General features: G+C 38.8%; 1 protein-coding gene across 1 annotated transcript; it reads left to right on the plus strand.

The window, feature by feature from the left end:
* The first annotated feature begins 8,157 nt into the window (after positions 1–8,157).
* LOC131246080 (polygalacturonase-like) lies at positions 8,158–12,982 on the plus strand. The gene is made up of 4 exons (XM_058245943.1): positions 8,158–8,619; positions 9,117–9,406; positions 10,228–10,456; positions 12,749–12,982. Exons 1-4 carry the CDS (start codon positions 8,194–8,196, stop codon positions 12,965–12,967), a joined length of 1,164 nt encoding a protein of 387 aa, XP_058101926.1. The 5' UTR covers positions 8,158–8,193; the 3' UTR covers positions 12,968–12,982.
* The last annotated feature ends 625 nt before the right edge of the window (positions 12,983–13,607 follow it).

Raw genomic sequence — 13,607 nt, forward strand, 5'->3', positions numbered from 1 at the left:
CCAGCCATAGTAATTGGGTCGAGTCCAAGCTGGACCTAGCCACAACAACTGGGCCGAGTCTAAGCTGAACCCAGCCACAGTAATTGGGCCAGGTCTGAGCTGAACTCAGTGGGCCATAGGTACTGGGCCGAGTAGACGGCCCGCTGGGCCCATTGGAACTGTAAACCAACAATGGGGTCCCCAGCTAACTGGGCTCAGTCCAATCCAGCCCCTGTATGGCTAATAGATGAAGGGTCCAAGCCCTTCCTGCTCATGCCCTTCATCTCACCATAGAGATGGACTCAACTGAGCTACTTCGGATGAATCAACTTGGGTCTGAACTAACCCAACAAGACCTCTATTTGAGGGCAAGGTCTAGCTGATCTACTACTTGGAATTATCAATCCAAAGCATAGTAGATTTGCACAACTGGTAAGCCAAATCAAATCATGGGATGAGGGGTTCTAAATTAGTATGATTACTAACTCCATCCTAGCTACAGGACTTTCATCCTGACTCCCCCACCAAATCAGATACGACAGAGAGATCATGGTTGGGCCAAAATTCATTAAAACAATCCCTTAGCTATGCGAATAAATTGACATACAAAACTCCTTCCTCAAGTCTATAGTAACCCTTAAACATCTAACTTGGGAAAATTCTGCTATTTAGGACAAAGGATAGCCTAGAGGCAAGATAGCCTGTCACGAAGCCTCGATCAAGCTACAGGGTTAGGTGATGACTTCTTCTCCTTAAGCTTTCCATTACCAAATTAGTTCAAATAATAATATTTATTGGAACTACAAATGCAATATCATAATATGTGATTTCGTACATTAGTTATAAATTCCTAAGACATGACTTATGTCTGATTTATAGTTGATAGTTGTGAACCATGATTGCATGCAATAGTTACTTACATGATAGCTCCCATTCAACACTCAACTGATAGTTCGTACCATGACCTTTTGCAACTATTATAAATCAAATGCTTAACATATGTCTGTCCTGTTATAATTATATGTTTTCACATGAATTATTGTAAGTCACTTACGGATCTCTATTTAGTGCACTTTCTAGTGGGCAACTCCCTCTTGTGTATGTGAACCCATACTCAGGGTATAATAAGATGGAGTGTGGTAAGGAATGGACCCTCGATCTGGAGGCTATATGGGACATAGAACATTAATGTGGGATTTACCATCCATAGGTCATATAGCTTAAGTAGCTTAGAAATGACCTCTCTAACCTCTCTGATTTAATCTTGCCTGAACCCTTTGACGTCTCGATTTAATGTTCAGAGTACTTTTTATCGCTGCGATTTAACATTTGTCCCATGTTTTGATGGTTGCCTTGTGTGGCTTCGATGGCCTATACCCATGCGATGGTAATCCCTACTTATTGAATTTGATTGGCCATTGGTCGACGGGCATCCATTAAACATCCTAAGATGGGAAAATCTTATGAGCCGGCAATGGTGGGAATGGGACACTATGCCCGAGCTGTAGGCCTACGCTGGGTGACGAACCCCCCGTAGTGACTTTGAGTTTATTTAAATTCACTGGTTGTAATTGGAATAATAAAGGTTTGGCTAAACATACATTCATAGCATACTGGCGATAATGGGTGGCTAATTCTAGATGTTGTAGCATGTGCTCTTAGGCTTAGTGGGTATCATTTCGCTAGTTCCTAAACCATCGACTATCGACCTACATACGTGATGTACGATGGCTTGGTCATTATGCTGTATGTGATGTGCTATGCTGATGTCTGGTCTTTTGCATGGGTGATGAGCCTAAGTCCGACTAGATGAGCATCCTTAGGTCGATGTGCATTCACGCATCCATGCATTTAAATAAGATTGCATCATGTATTATTTTGAATGTCTTGTTGTTTTTAATTATACTTAGTTAAGGCGGCAGTGTGTAATCTTGAGGGGAATTCACACTGAGTTGTCCACTCATCCATCGAATATTCAATCATATAGAGTATGAAGGTATAGATGGAGGTGATTGCGGTGTAGGCCCTGAGGTCGCGGCAGTCAGATCAGAGGATGGATACTACGAAGAAGAGCCGCAGCAGGAGGCGGCTGAATACTATGGACTTAATCAGTAGTTGTAGTACTTCCCTTATAGTTTATCTTGATACACTGAAACTTATGAATTTTATAATTAAGGTCCCCAACTGGGTGGACCTAAATCTTGATATTTGGTTACATGATATTACCTACGCTTGGTTATGCTATTGTACTCTAATTTTGAAATATTGTCAATTAGTTAATCGTTAACACTCGAGTTTTTAGGAAATGAGTCCTATACTCAGTTCTGGAAACCAGGGTGTTAAAGTTCAACTTTTAGCTCTTCCTCCCTTGATGGTAAACATTCAAGATCCGTGGAAGGAGGAGCCTCTGAATAAGGGTTCTCTTGGTCAGTAACAACCACCGAGGTATTGTTTTGTAATGCATCAATTATATCTTTTATCATGGGATCATTTGAATTTATAAAATATGTCAAGTGATCTTTTAAAGAGTTGAGATAGTCAGTTGAGAGAGGCTCATTTTTCACATTGAGGTCTGTAAAGATATGCCGAATGATTCCTTCATCTTCTCTTGGAATAAAGGGAAACATGAACTCTTGCTCTTCACCCTGGTGAGAGTCAATTGTCACCAGATACATCTCGCCTTGCCCTGCATAAACAGATTGTGGATCAGTAGGCGCATTGATGTGAGGATTCTGTTCATTGCTACTACTTACTAGAGACACTATATCGTCAAGGGTTGACAGCTCAGATGATGGGCTTAATTGGGTGGTTTCAAATTCTAGAGTCATAACGAGCGACTCGTCTATCTCGTTAATCATATTATAATCTAAATCAGGGGAGTGATCTATACACGCCTCAAAAGAGATGGCAGGGTCGATTGAAAGAGGCTAGTCCTCCACATTTAAATCAGGTGTGTCAGATGAGTGGAGTACATCATTATAGTCGACAACTTCCTATACCTCGTGATCACTTTCCTGAACCATACTTGAGATCGATTCTAGGAGAATTTGGGCTGTAAACTCATGACTATCATCTCAATACTCACCATCTTCTAATTCAGTGTAGTTCACAAGTGGGATGGGATCACTTTCCTTACATTCTGTTTTTAGGTTGGGTTGAAGCTTGAATAAACTAGCCTCTTCCTCCTCAATGAAGCCAAGTGTATCATGTGAGTGAAGCATGTTAATATCATTATATTTGAAAGATACTCATGTCTCTTGATCTTTACTTTGGACAGTCATCGAGATCGACTCTCCAGGAAATTAAACCATATAATCATTAATAGAAAACTCCTCATTCTCAATTTTAGTATTCTCCATAATCGCATCATGTGAACCTAACTGTTGTATATCTTTTATAAGTTCTTATAATCTTTGGATTATGTTTTACTGGATGAGCTCTAGAGTTTATGTGGAATTTTGAAGTGAATTCTCTTGGATTTTGTCTTGTTGGATCTCAGAGGTATAGGAATCAAGAGAATTGTCACTATGATGCATTGTTGATTTAACTTCTTAATCTTGATGTTTCCACTGATCATAAGTAGGGAGTTGGGAATGAAGAATTGGATTGGGTTAAGGCTGGGGTGAACTAGCCTCTATTAGCTTATCGAGGCGCGATGCAAGCACTTCTATCATTTTTTTAATGCCAATAAAATCATCAGTGTAACCCTGAAGTGAATCCTCTTGGATCGTTTCTGGTTAGATTTCAAAGGTAGAAGACTCAAGAGAATTGTCACTATGATGTATTACTATTTTATCTTTCCAATATTGATGTTTCCACTGATTATAGTCAGATAGGTCATAGGTGGGAGAATCTGATGGTTGTTGATACATATTATCACCCATAATATAATCTCTTATTGTTTTCTTCTTGTCTGATGGGTGATAATAATTCTAACTCCTATAGTTATGATAACCCCAACACTCACATACTTTTTTCTTAATCCATGGGGTGTAATTATTCTCCCGCATATGATTGCACAAGGATTTCTTAATCGATGGAGCATTGTATTTTTTTTGGTTCTCGATGATGTTTCCAAAAAACTTTTGAGACGTAGGTTGTTTTCTAACATAATCATCCGACAGCCCTTTACAATTTCTCGCATTCTCTAAAACTAACTTAGCATATTGACGTTCTCACTCTTGCATATACATGGTGAAACCCTAGTCCTGAACCTAATCCTAACATAAAAGAAAATAAAAGAAAAAATCCTACAACAATATGGAAAGTAAGTAGATGAGAAGTTAGAAAGAGTTTAGTGGTTTGGAGAGTTCTATGTTAGGATCCTACAAAACAGAAAACAATGTTAGTCCCTAAAAAAAAAAAAAAAAAAAAAAATCCAGAAAAATCCTAACCTAAAAACAAAACAAAAATTAGCCCTAAAAATAAATTAAGAAAGTTTCTAAATATAGAAATAGGAAGTTAATTTCTAAAAAAAAAAAGTTTCTAAATCTAAAAATAAAAAGAAAAGTTAGTTTCTAAATCTTGAAATAGAAAAAAAAATAGTTTCTAAAAAAATGAATTAGTTTCTAAAAAAGAACTAAGAAAGCAACCTAGTTTCTAAAAAAAGAAAAAGGAAAGTTTCTAAAAATAGAAAGTAAGTTAGTTTCTAAAAACAGAAAAAGGAAAGGAAATTAGTTTCTAAAAATGGATTAGGAAAGTTTCTAAAAAATAAAAAATTATTTTCTAAAAACAAATTAGGAAAGTTTCTATCCTATAATTAGGAAGTAAATTAGTTTCAAATAAAAAAGTAAAGTTTCTAAACCTAGAATAGAAAGCCAAGTTAATTTCTAAAATAATTCTGAAAAAACCCTAACTTAAAAATAGAAAGTAGAAAAACCTAATCTTAAACTAATTCCAAAACTAGTTAATCTTAGAAAAACACAACAATTAATCCTCGGCAACGGTGTCAAAAACTTGTTCACAACCCCAAGTGTAAGGTCGCAATGTAGTAATAATCTTGGTAAGATCAAGGTCGAATCTACAAGGACTGAAACTTGTATGTTTCTAAAATTAACTAGAAGTAGAATTAGAAGAAGATATGAAACTAATTCTAAAGTATTTGAGAGAGTAATTGTGAATAGAGTAATTAAAACTAAGAATTTAAAGGTGGGAACTAAGGTTTCCACGGATCCACTTGTACTGATCAGGGAGCTCTCTTGCTTGATTCAAGTAACACAATTAGAATTGGAGTCATATCTTATGTAATTAGAAAATATATCAATAAAATGTAATCTGAACTTCCATTGACCTAATTCTCAATGAAGGAGAACTATGATAATTGGCAGGGATTCCATCACCAAACCATGCCTAAGAGATAATGTCCAACAACAGGATTTACCAATCCCATAATCTCAAAGCAGAAGAATTGTGAAGATTATGAAGGATTCTATCACCCTACCATGCCCAAGGAACGATGGTGAACAACATGACTTACTGATTTCACAATCTCAAATCAGGAAAAGAAGATATCCAAAAATATTGCAGATCTACTTAATTTAAGTCACAATAAACCATTAAAAACTGAAAGTATTCCTTAAATATCAAATTAGAATCCATGGAGTTCAACATAAACATAAATCAAAGCAATAGAAACATCCCATCATGTTACAAGCTTCACCTCTTAGCCCTAGCTAAGAGTTTTAGCCAACCATAAAAATGATTGGACCAAAGTCTCTTAAGAAAAACATACAAACAACTAAGGAAGAATAAGAAAAATTCTTGGCGATGGCTTTTCCACCCTTTTACTCCACTCTTTAAACCCTAAAAGATGCCTAGGAACATCCTATAGAGTCCTATTTATAATTGTGGAACTCTAACTTTCGCACCTCAAATTTACGCATTTTGCTAAAATAGACTTTGCTTTGCACAGTTTTCCAAAATCGACTTCACTCTGCGCAATTTCAAAGAATGACCCAGAGTTTCAGAATATGTTTTTTTAGGACGATTTTAGGATTCCTTTTCTTCATTTCAAATCTTTGATTCTCTTCATTCCTCACTTTGTTTTCTTAGATCTTCGGCATGTGAATTCTTCAATATTGGTCTCCTAAGATCCATCCCTTGCCTTGGTGATTCTTAAGCATCAAATTCATGCTTTTAACACCCTTTTCAATCCAAGCTCTTAAATTCACCTTACAACATAAACATTAGTAAAATAGAACATTAAGCATTATCTTATCTATAAAACCAAGATATAAATGGAGGATAATATGCAATATTTGACCCTTAACAACAAGATAAGGGAAGATGGAAGATCAACGGGGAGATAGGTCAGCATAGCTCGAACTTTGCTAGACTTGGTGAGTGCACAATGAGGCGGGAGCTTCTATTTATAAGCATTAAAACGACAATGCTAGTAATGCTTACAACATCCATGAGAACATGATGAGATGCCTTGATCAACGAGCTCTACCACATGGCGACACGAGGTTTGCACAGGCGATGCATTAAATGGTTAGGTGATAGGTGTCCGCTTGTGAGATGCTTTATAGAGGAAATGGCACTCGCCAATTAGTGTACGTCCTCTCGTATGACGAAATGACCATTATATCTTTTTCGATCTCTGCGACAGGCATCACCCTTTCTTATACCCCGCCCTCATCATTAAATGACAAATTCAAAAAAAAAAAAAGGAAGAGATTGGGTTAATTAGAGTTTGAAATTTAAACTCCCGCACTTGTAGATCAATTCAAACTCTTAATTCTCGAGCTCACATATGTTAAGTTCGGAAGTAGGGGACAACTGTTATAGGGAAAACTGAACTGACCTATTACATGGGACACATATGCATCATGAGGGGGACCAGGGCAATGTTGGAGAAGAATCGCCTAAAGAGGCTCCTCGAACCACCAACTTTTTGACCACATAAAAGATCCGAGCTGAGCTCTGAGGGGAAACCCTATAAATGAGCTCCGATGAGAGACTCACCTGCCGAGCTAAATTGCTTGAATTCAGAACTCAATGATAGAACTTATCGGCTGAGCTGATCAGACCAATATCGACCACGATTGAGGGATATCTAGAAAAAAATCCTGCATTGTATTGAGCAAGGATAGACCCGACGAAATCCTATCCGAAGATCACGCCAATCGAGACAGTAACAAAGATATTCTCGAGAGAAAATTCTCATTCAAATTTGAACCCTTCAGCATATCTGATAAATCCCACTAAAATACGAAAATCGGCTAAGCATCCTATAAATATACCCACTGTCTTGGAAGGAAGGCACGCAAAAAAATTTCCGACTCAGGTCCTATTCCTGTGATAAACTTACCCACCTAACTTAGGCATCCGAGGTCCCCAGCCAACACCGACGCCCCCATGATCATTTACATTCTTACTGGTGCATGTATCTAATGTGCCTTCAGCTGCAACCGCTCATAGTTATTTCTATATACCAATGTCAAGTATGAATTGGGTACCCATAGTTGTACCATCCAAGGTGTTATGGTGTTGATGTACTTATCAAGGTATTAGGTACCTATTTATGATTTGAATTTTAAAATAAATAAATAACAACAACAACAACAACAACAACAACAACAATAATAATAATAATAATAACCATATATCAGGCCATGTTTGGCTGGGCTCGGCCCTAGCTATCCATTGGGTGCACCCGGCCTATTGGCATCCCTAGACAAGTCGCTCCAATGCAACTTATCCATGTCAACTCAGACAAGCCAACCAATACAACCCCGGCTTGACTCCGGACTCAATGAGTAGGCTAGAGTGGCGAGTCTTTTAACCCGGTCACAGGTTTTGTTAGGACCTGAACTCATGACTCACTTAGCAAACATGAAGAGCTCGGTCCAGTGGTACATTTGAAAAGTTAAGCCTGTACTGTCGGATTCGGCTGGTAACTTAAGTCTTTTTCGAGATTGAGCTCATGGAGTTCAAACATACTATGCTGTGGTCTGATTCTTTGAGCTATGACGTCGTTTGTAATTTGACTAATACAGTTTTACACTAGAGCGAAAAGGGTATTCTGGTAATTCCCGATGTTGAAAAGATGGTCCCTTTATTCCGGTTTTGGGGGGTGACTTGCTTCCTGCTTCAACCATCCAAACTACTCCAATGTCTATAAATAGCCCAAACCTACACAAGTTTTCTCACTCATCAACACTACATTCTCTCGATCTCTCACTCATCAACACTACCCCTCCCCCTCTCCCTATGGAAAAGCCCATGCATTTCCTTCTCTCATTTCTCTTCATTGTCTTACCATCAGCACAAGGAGATTACAGCATTCTCGACTTTGGTGCCAAACCCGATGGTGTGACCGATTCCACCAAATCCTTCCTTAGTGCATGGGCCACGGCTTGCGCCTCAGCTGAGTCCACGACCATCCACGTGCCCCCTGGTTCGTATTTGCTGGGGCAGACTGTCTTTGCAGGCCCATGTAAGAACAATGGGATCACCATTCGGATTGATGGGACCCTCGTTGCACCTGCGAATTATGTGTCCCTGGGCTCATCAGGACATTGGCTGTTTTTCAATGATGTTCAGGGCGTTTCTGTCTATGGTGGGACCCTTGATGGGCGTGGGTCCGGTCTGTGGGCTTGCAAGGCATCCAGTGGGAATTGCCCAGCTGGTGCAGAGGTAGGTGAATTTGAGGAGAATCACATTCAAATATTGACAAATTTACCTGTTACCGTTTTTCTTGTTAATATTTGGCACCCTCTTATATTTATATACAACTTTGTGCTTCTCCATTTAATAAAGTGGAAAGAGAAATGTCTATCTATCGACCAGTACAACTGGAAATTGGGTACGCTGAGTACAAGTAATTCAAACTAAACTGTCCAAATTATAGGTCCTAGTTTAGATGCATTGTGAGCCCATTATTTGGATACTTAAGATGGTCCCTTGGTTTTCATTTTGGCATTGTGACCCATGCAAGGGAAGGTTAGGCTTGACGTGCGGTTCAGATTAATATTTTGAACTGCCATGTGTGCAGTAAGATTCACTTGCACTATAATATGAATGCAAGCTAGTTGTTGTATGGGATCATTTCCGATTAAAATAATTATAAAATGCTAAAAATTAAACGAGGGAAAACTGACAATTTAGGTATACATCACTTGTGATGCTTGCAGTCGCTGACCTTCAACAACGCAAAGGACATCTTAATCAGCGGCCTAACTTCGATGAACAGCAAACTCTACCACATCGTGATTGACGGTTGCGCGAATGTGATTGTCCAAGGGGTGAAGATCGTAGCCCCTGGCAACAGCCCCAACACAGATGGCATACACGTGCAACAATCAACGGGTGTCACCATCACTGGGACGAGCATAAAGACGGGAGATGACTGCATCTCAGTTGGCCCCGGCACCATGAACTTGTGGGTTGAGAACATTGCCTGCGGCCCTGGACATGGCATCAGGTAACCAATGATCCACCAACGCCCAGAGGGCCCATATATTCCCTGTGGCCCTAGACATGTGCGACCTAGAAACTTCATTTTGTTGCTAAAATCATCAATTTCTATTATATACAAAATAAATGGGACCGGATTCAGACCCAACTAGACCCAACCGGAGTCTAACCTGGACCCGACTTGGACCAGACAAGATACAATAAAATCTAGTCTGGTCAATTGGGTAACCGTAGGTCTGGGTGTCTAATGATTGCCCTTATTTGGCAGATGCAAGCCATGCTCGGGCCCAACTAAATTTTGTCTAGGGCCGGATCTGAAATTGCTTCATTCCAGCCCTTTCTCCTCCCTAGTTTCAATGGCTGCATTACAGGGCCATTACAAAAAGATAGCGGTTGAATGTATATCTGTTAAAATTTGGATGGTTCATACTTATCAGATGGGATCTGGTCCACCCGGAGGATGGAATTTTAATTCTTTGAAGTTTATACTATACATGTGGCATATGTGTGCGATGAACCAATGCATTTGTGCATCATAAGGCTCCCTAAATGGACTGTAGATGAAAAGGGATTACAGTGTCCATTCAATCCAACAATGCTAGATAAGATGCGTGGAAAATTATGTACCAGATTAGGATTGCAGGATCACTGTCATATCTTTCCAATGAGTTCATTACGGTCCCCTGTCATTGGATGGTTCATATCACACTGAAAATATATGCAATATTTACAGTATAAAAAGCTGAAGGATGTGAGTGTGCTGGATCTCATCCTACAAATCATGCATGTGACTACATGCTAACGTGTGCATATATGTGCTTTTGGCAGCATTGGAAGCCTCGGGAAGGAGCTGAATGAGGCAGGGGTGCAGAACGTGACCGTTAAAACGGTTGTATTTACAGGGACTGAAAACGGGTTGAGGATAAAATCATGGGGAAGGCCCAGCAACGGTTTTGTGAAGGGAGTTACTTTCGAGCACGCTGTTATGCAAAATGTCCAAAATCCTATCATCATCGACCAAAATTACTGCCCTCACCAGGAAGATTGCCCTGATCAGGTATTACCGTTACAAGGCTAATAATGGAATTTGCCTATTTTATTGTTCTCTTTTTTCTAAAGGTCACATGGGCAAGGTTAAAAATATGGACCGCTAATTAAAGGAGGTTCATATGATCATGCTGGATCAATGGCCATGAAGCACTCTTGATCCTTACAATTTGTGGTGGAGACCCCGGTAATCTCCACAATGCATTGCTAATCATTCAAACAATTTGTAATATTATTAATGGTACGAAATAAAATTTTTTATTTAAAATCAGTTTAGGCCACTCAAATCAAATGCTTAATGTGGATTAACATTTCTAAAGCATGAGGGGTGTTTTTTTTTTTTTTGGGGGATTGATGATTCAACTAGAATCGAAGTTTATAAAAGGGGATTAACAACCCCATTGCAATATACAAGAGGTGAATAAACGGGCATAATCCTTAAAATGTTTACTATATTAGAGGGTACGTGTGGTAGAATCTAGCATTGAATTTGCATGAGAGGCACCGGCAGTTTAGTAATATGGACGGTTGATCTAATGAAACTCATTAGGGATATATGCACCAAAATATCCATATCAGAAGATCCAAACCATCATAGTTTTTCGCACTTCTCTAGTTGAATATGGATATAGCAATCCACGATCGAAGGCTTAGAATATAGTATCATCATGGATTTAATTTTCCATGAAAACATGAGATTTTTGTGGACCACATCTGACGCAGGGATGGGCCTGAGGAGGTTGAGCACCTTCTTCCTCAAGGATAACTGTTCCTAATCCACAGAACTTCTCCGGACCCCTAACATATATACCTCGAATCCACGAGGAAACAGAGAAAAATAGAAAATAATTTCTAGAAAATTCAAAATAATTTTTTTAATGATGAAAAATGAGATTACAACTCTTTAAATGAGGCTACGAACCCTAGGGAGAATTTTCAAAATTAAACTACAACTAAAACTCTTAGAAATCGTGACTTAGTATAAATAGTAAACTAACATTCGCGATTCCTACTAGTGCGCATGGTTTTTGGCCAAAAATAGCAAGTGTCCTATTTAGCTGAATCACGATGTTCACTTAACTATTCTAAGCACTTTTCATGTTGGGTGCAACTCTTAAAGCCTAATGGATGAAGAGTTATACTCAAACTAAAACTTACTATAAATAGTAAAAACGAAATTAAAACAGGAATTCGACCGTCGATGTAATGGTATTTCACAAATTTGGTGCGAGCAACCCAATATAGCGAGGTTAGGTGGCTAAAGTAGCTCGTCCTACTCCAAAATCATATATGGTATGCCTGATAGCTCATTCCAAATTGCAAAATACGTCCGTTTTAAGTTCTGACAAACCTAAACCGGCCAATTTATCACACTACTATTGTGGTAATGACCCAAACAAACTCGAAATGTATTTGTTCTAAAAGAGAATGACTCTGGTCATCCGGTCATTATGGAGGCCCATGCAACATAGAATGAAGGTTGACCAACCTTTGTTAGCCTTGCGTGAAGGTTGTCATACCTTATACAAGAGAAAAACACAGAGAGAGAGAGAGAGAGAGAGAGAGAGAGAGAGAGAGAGAGAGTTTTACAATGTGACTTAAGTATTTTCGATATTGCTATGTATATAGCTTCACTAACGAGATCCTCTAATAATCTATAAATGAGATTATTTGCTCAATAAAGCAAAAATCATAAGTCAGTTGGTGGCTCAGGTGTTGTATATTTTGAACCCAGAAAAGACAAAAGGTGAAAGATACTAGATCCCCCACCACATCGGGCCCATGACCAACTTTAACAAATATAGGATACCATCTTACATGAAAACTCTTTTGTGAAGTTTTTTTTTTTTTTTTGGTGTTGTTTTCGAATGTATTACAAATACATGGTTTCCATAATCTGTCCTTGTCAAATTCAACGTGTAAAACCTTGGACATGAAATTGGTTGTATGGAAAATCCTGTTTCTCTATATTTCACCGAAAAAAAAAAAATAGTAACCAATTATCCATTCCAGGCTTTTGTTTAAAAATCCGAAAACAATATCCCAAAAAAATGTTTAAGTACATTTCTGAAATGGCAGAAGAAATGTGAGGTAGCTTTTTATGGTAACCCAGACGTGGAATCCATAAAAAAAAGCTATAATCCAAAACAACCAACGGCTGGAAAATCGGAATCCATGGTTTTCCATTTCCTGAGGAATCCAGGTTACAGTTTCCTATCCGTGTTTTAGTTTTCTAACCCCTAATTCTCCAAGTTCAACTTTCTCAACTGCCTTTTCTTTTTCTTTCCAATTTTTTTCTCAGAATTCTGGCGTAAAAATCAGCGAAGTGACCTACAACGACATCCACGGATCATCGGCAACCCAGGTCGCTGTGAAATTCGACTGTAGCACCACCCATCCATGCAGTGGAATCGGCCTACAAGACGTAAAGCTTACATACAAAAATCAACCCTCACAATCATCTTGTATGAATGCGGACGGAAATGCTAGCGGTTTTGTTGTGCCACCGAGTTGTTTGTAGATGAAAAAAATAAATTTTATTATTAATATAGGTTCTTTTTCCTAATTACTAGACAGAGTACATGTTATGCAACATGCACCTTTTTTTTTTTCTTCTTCTTATTCTTCCTCTTTTTATTTCTTCTTATTATTTTTTTACCATATGGGAACACGGCCACAAGACTTCGATGTGCACACTACGCATCTATTGTACCATGTTGTGGACTGTTCCTTAAAGAACCAATTGGAAAAGGACACGTGAAACACCAAGGAGATGCGGGTGCAGTCAGCACTTGAATTCTTAGTTTTGCCATCAAACCCAATGCCCAATTCTCCGAGTCAAGATGGGGCATCTTCGTCTTGGAGCGACCCTCTAGATGATATTAGTTGGGTTGCACGACATGTAGATGAGAATCCAACATATTGTAGAGCAAGGAAGGGATCAAGCAGAGCAATCGTGAATCCATGTTGATATCTTCAACAGGTGGATAGCTAGTTAGACCGAGAACTTGAACCGGTTGGTGGTTATCCTTTCCAAGATGACACCTACTACACCTCAATAAAATGTTAAGATCAGTTCTCTGGACAACTTGGCACCAGTACCACCCCCACAACGGAATACACAATTTTCTCTAACACAGGATATGTGGAATGTGCCTCCG

This window comes from Magnolia sinica, chromosome 5 (genome assembly GCF_029962835.1).
Source record: "Magnolia sinica isolate HGM2019 chromosome 5, MsV1, whole genome shotgun sequence".
Classification (NCBI taxonomy): Eukaryota; Viridiplantae; Streptophyta; class Magnoliopsida; order Magnoliales; family Magnoliaceae; genus Magnolia; species Magnolia sinica.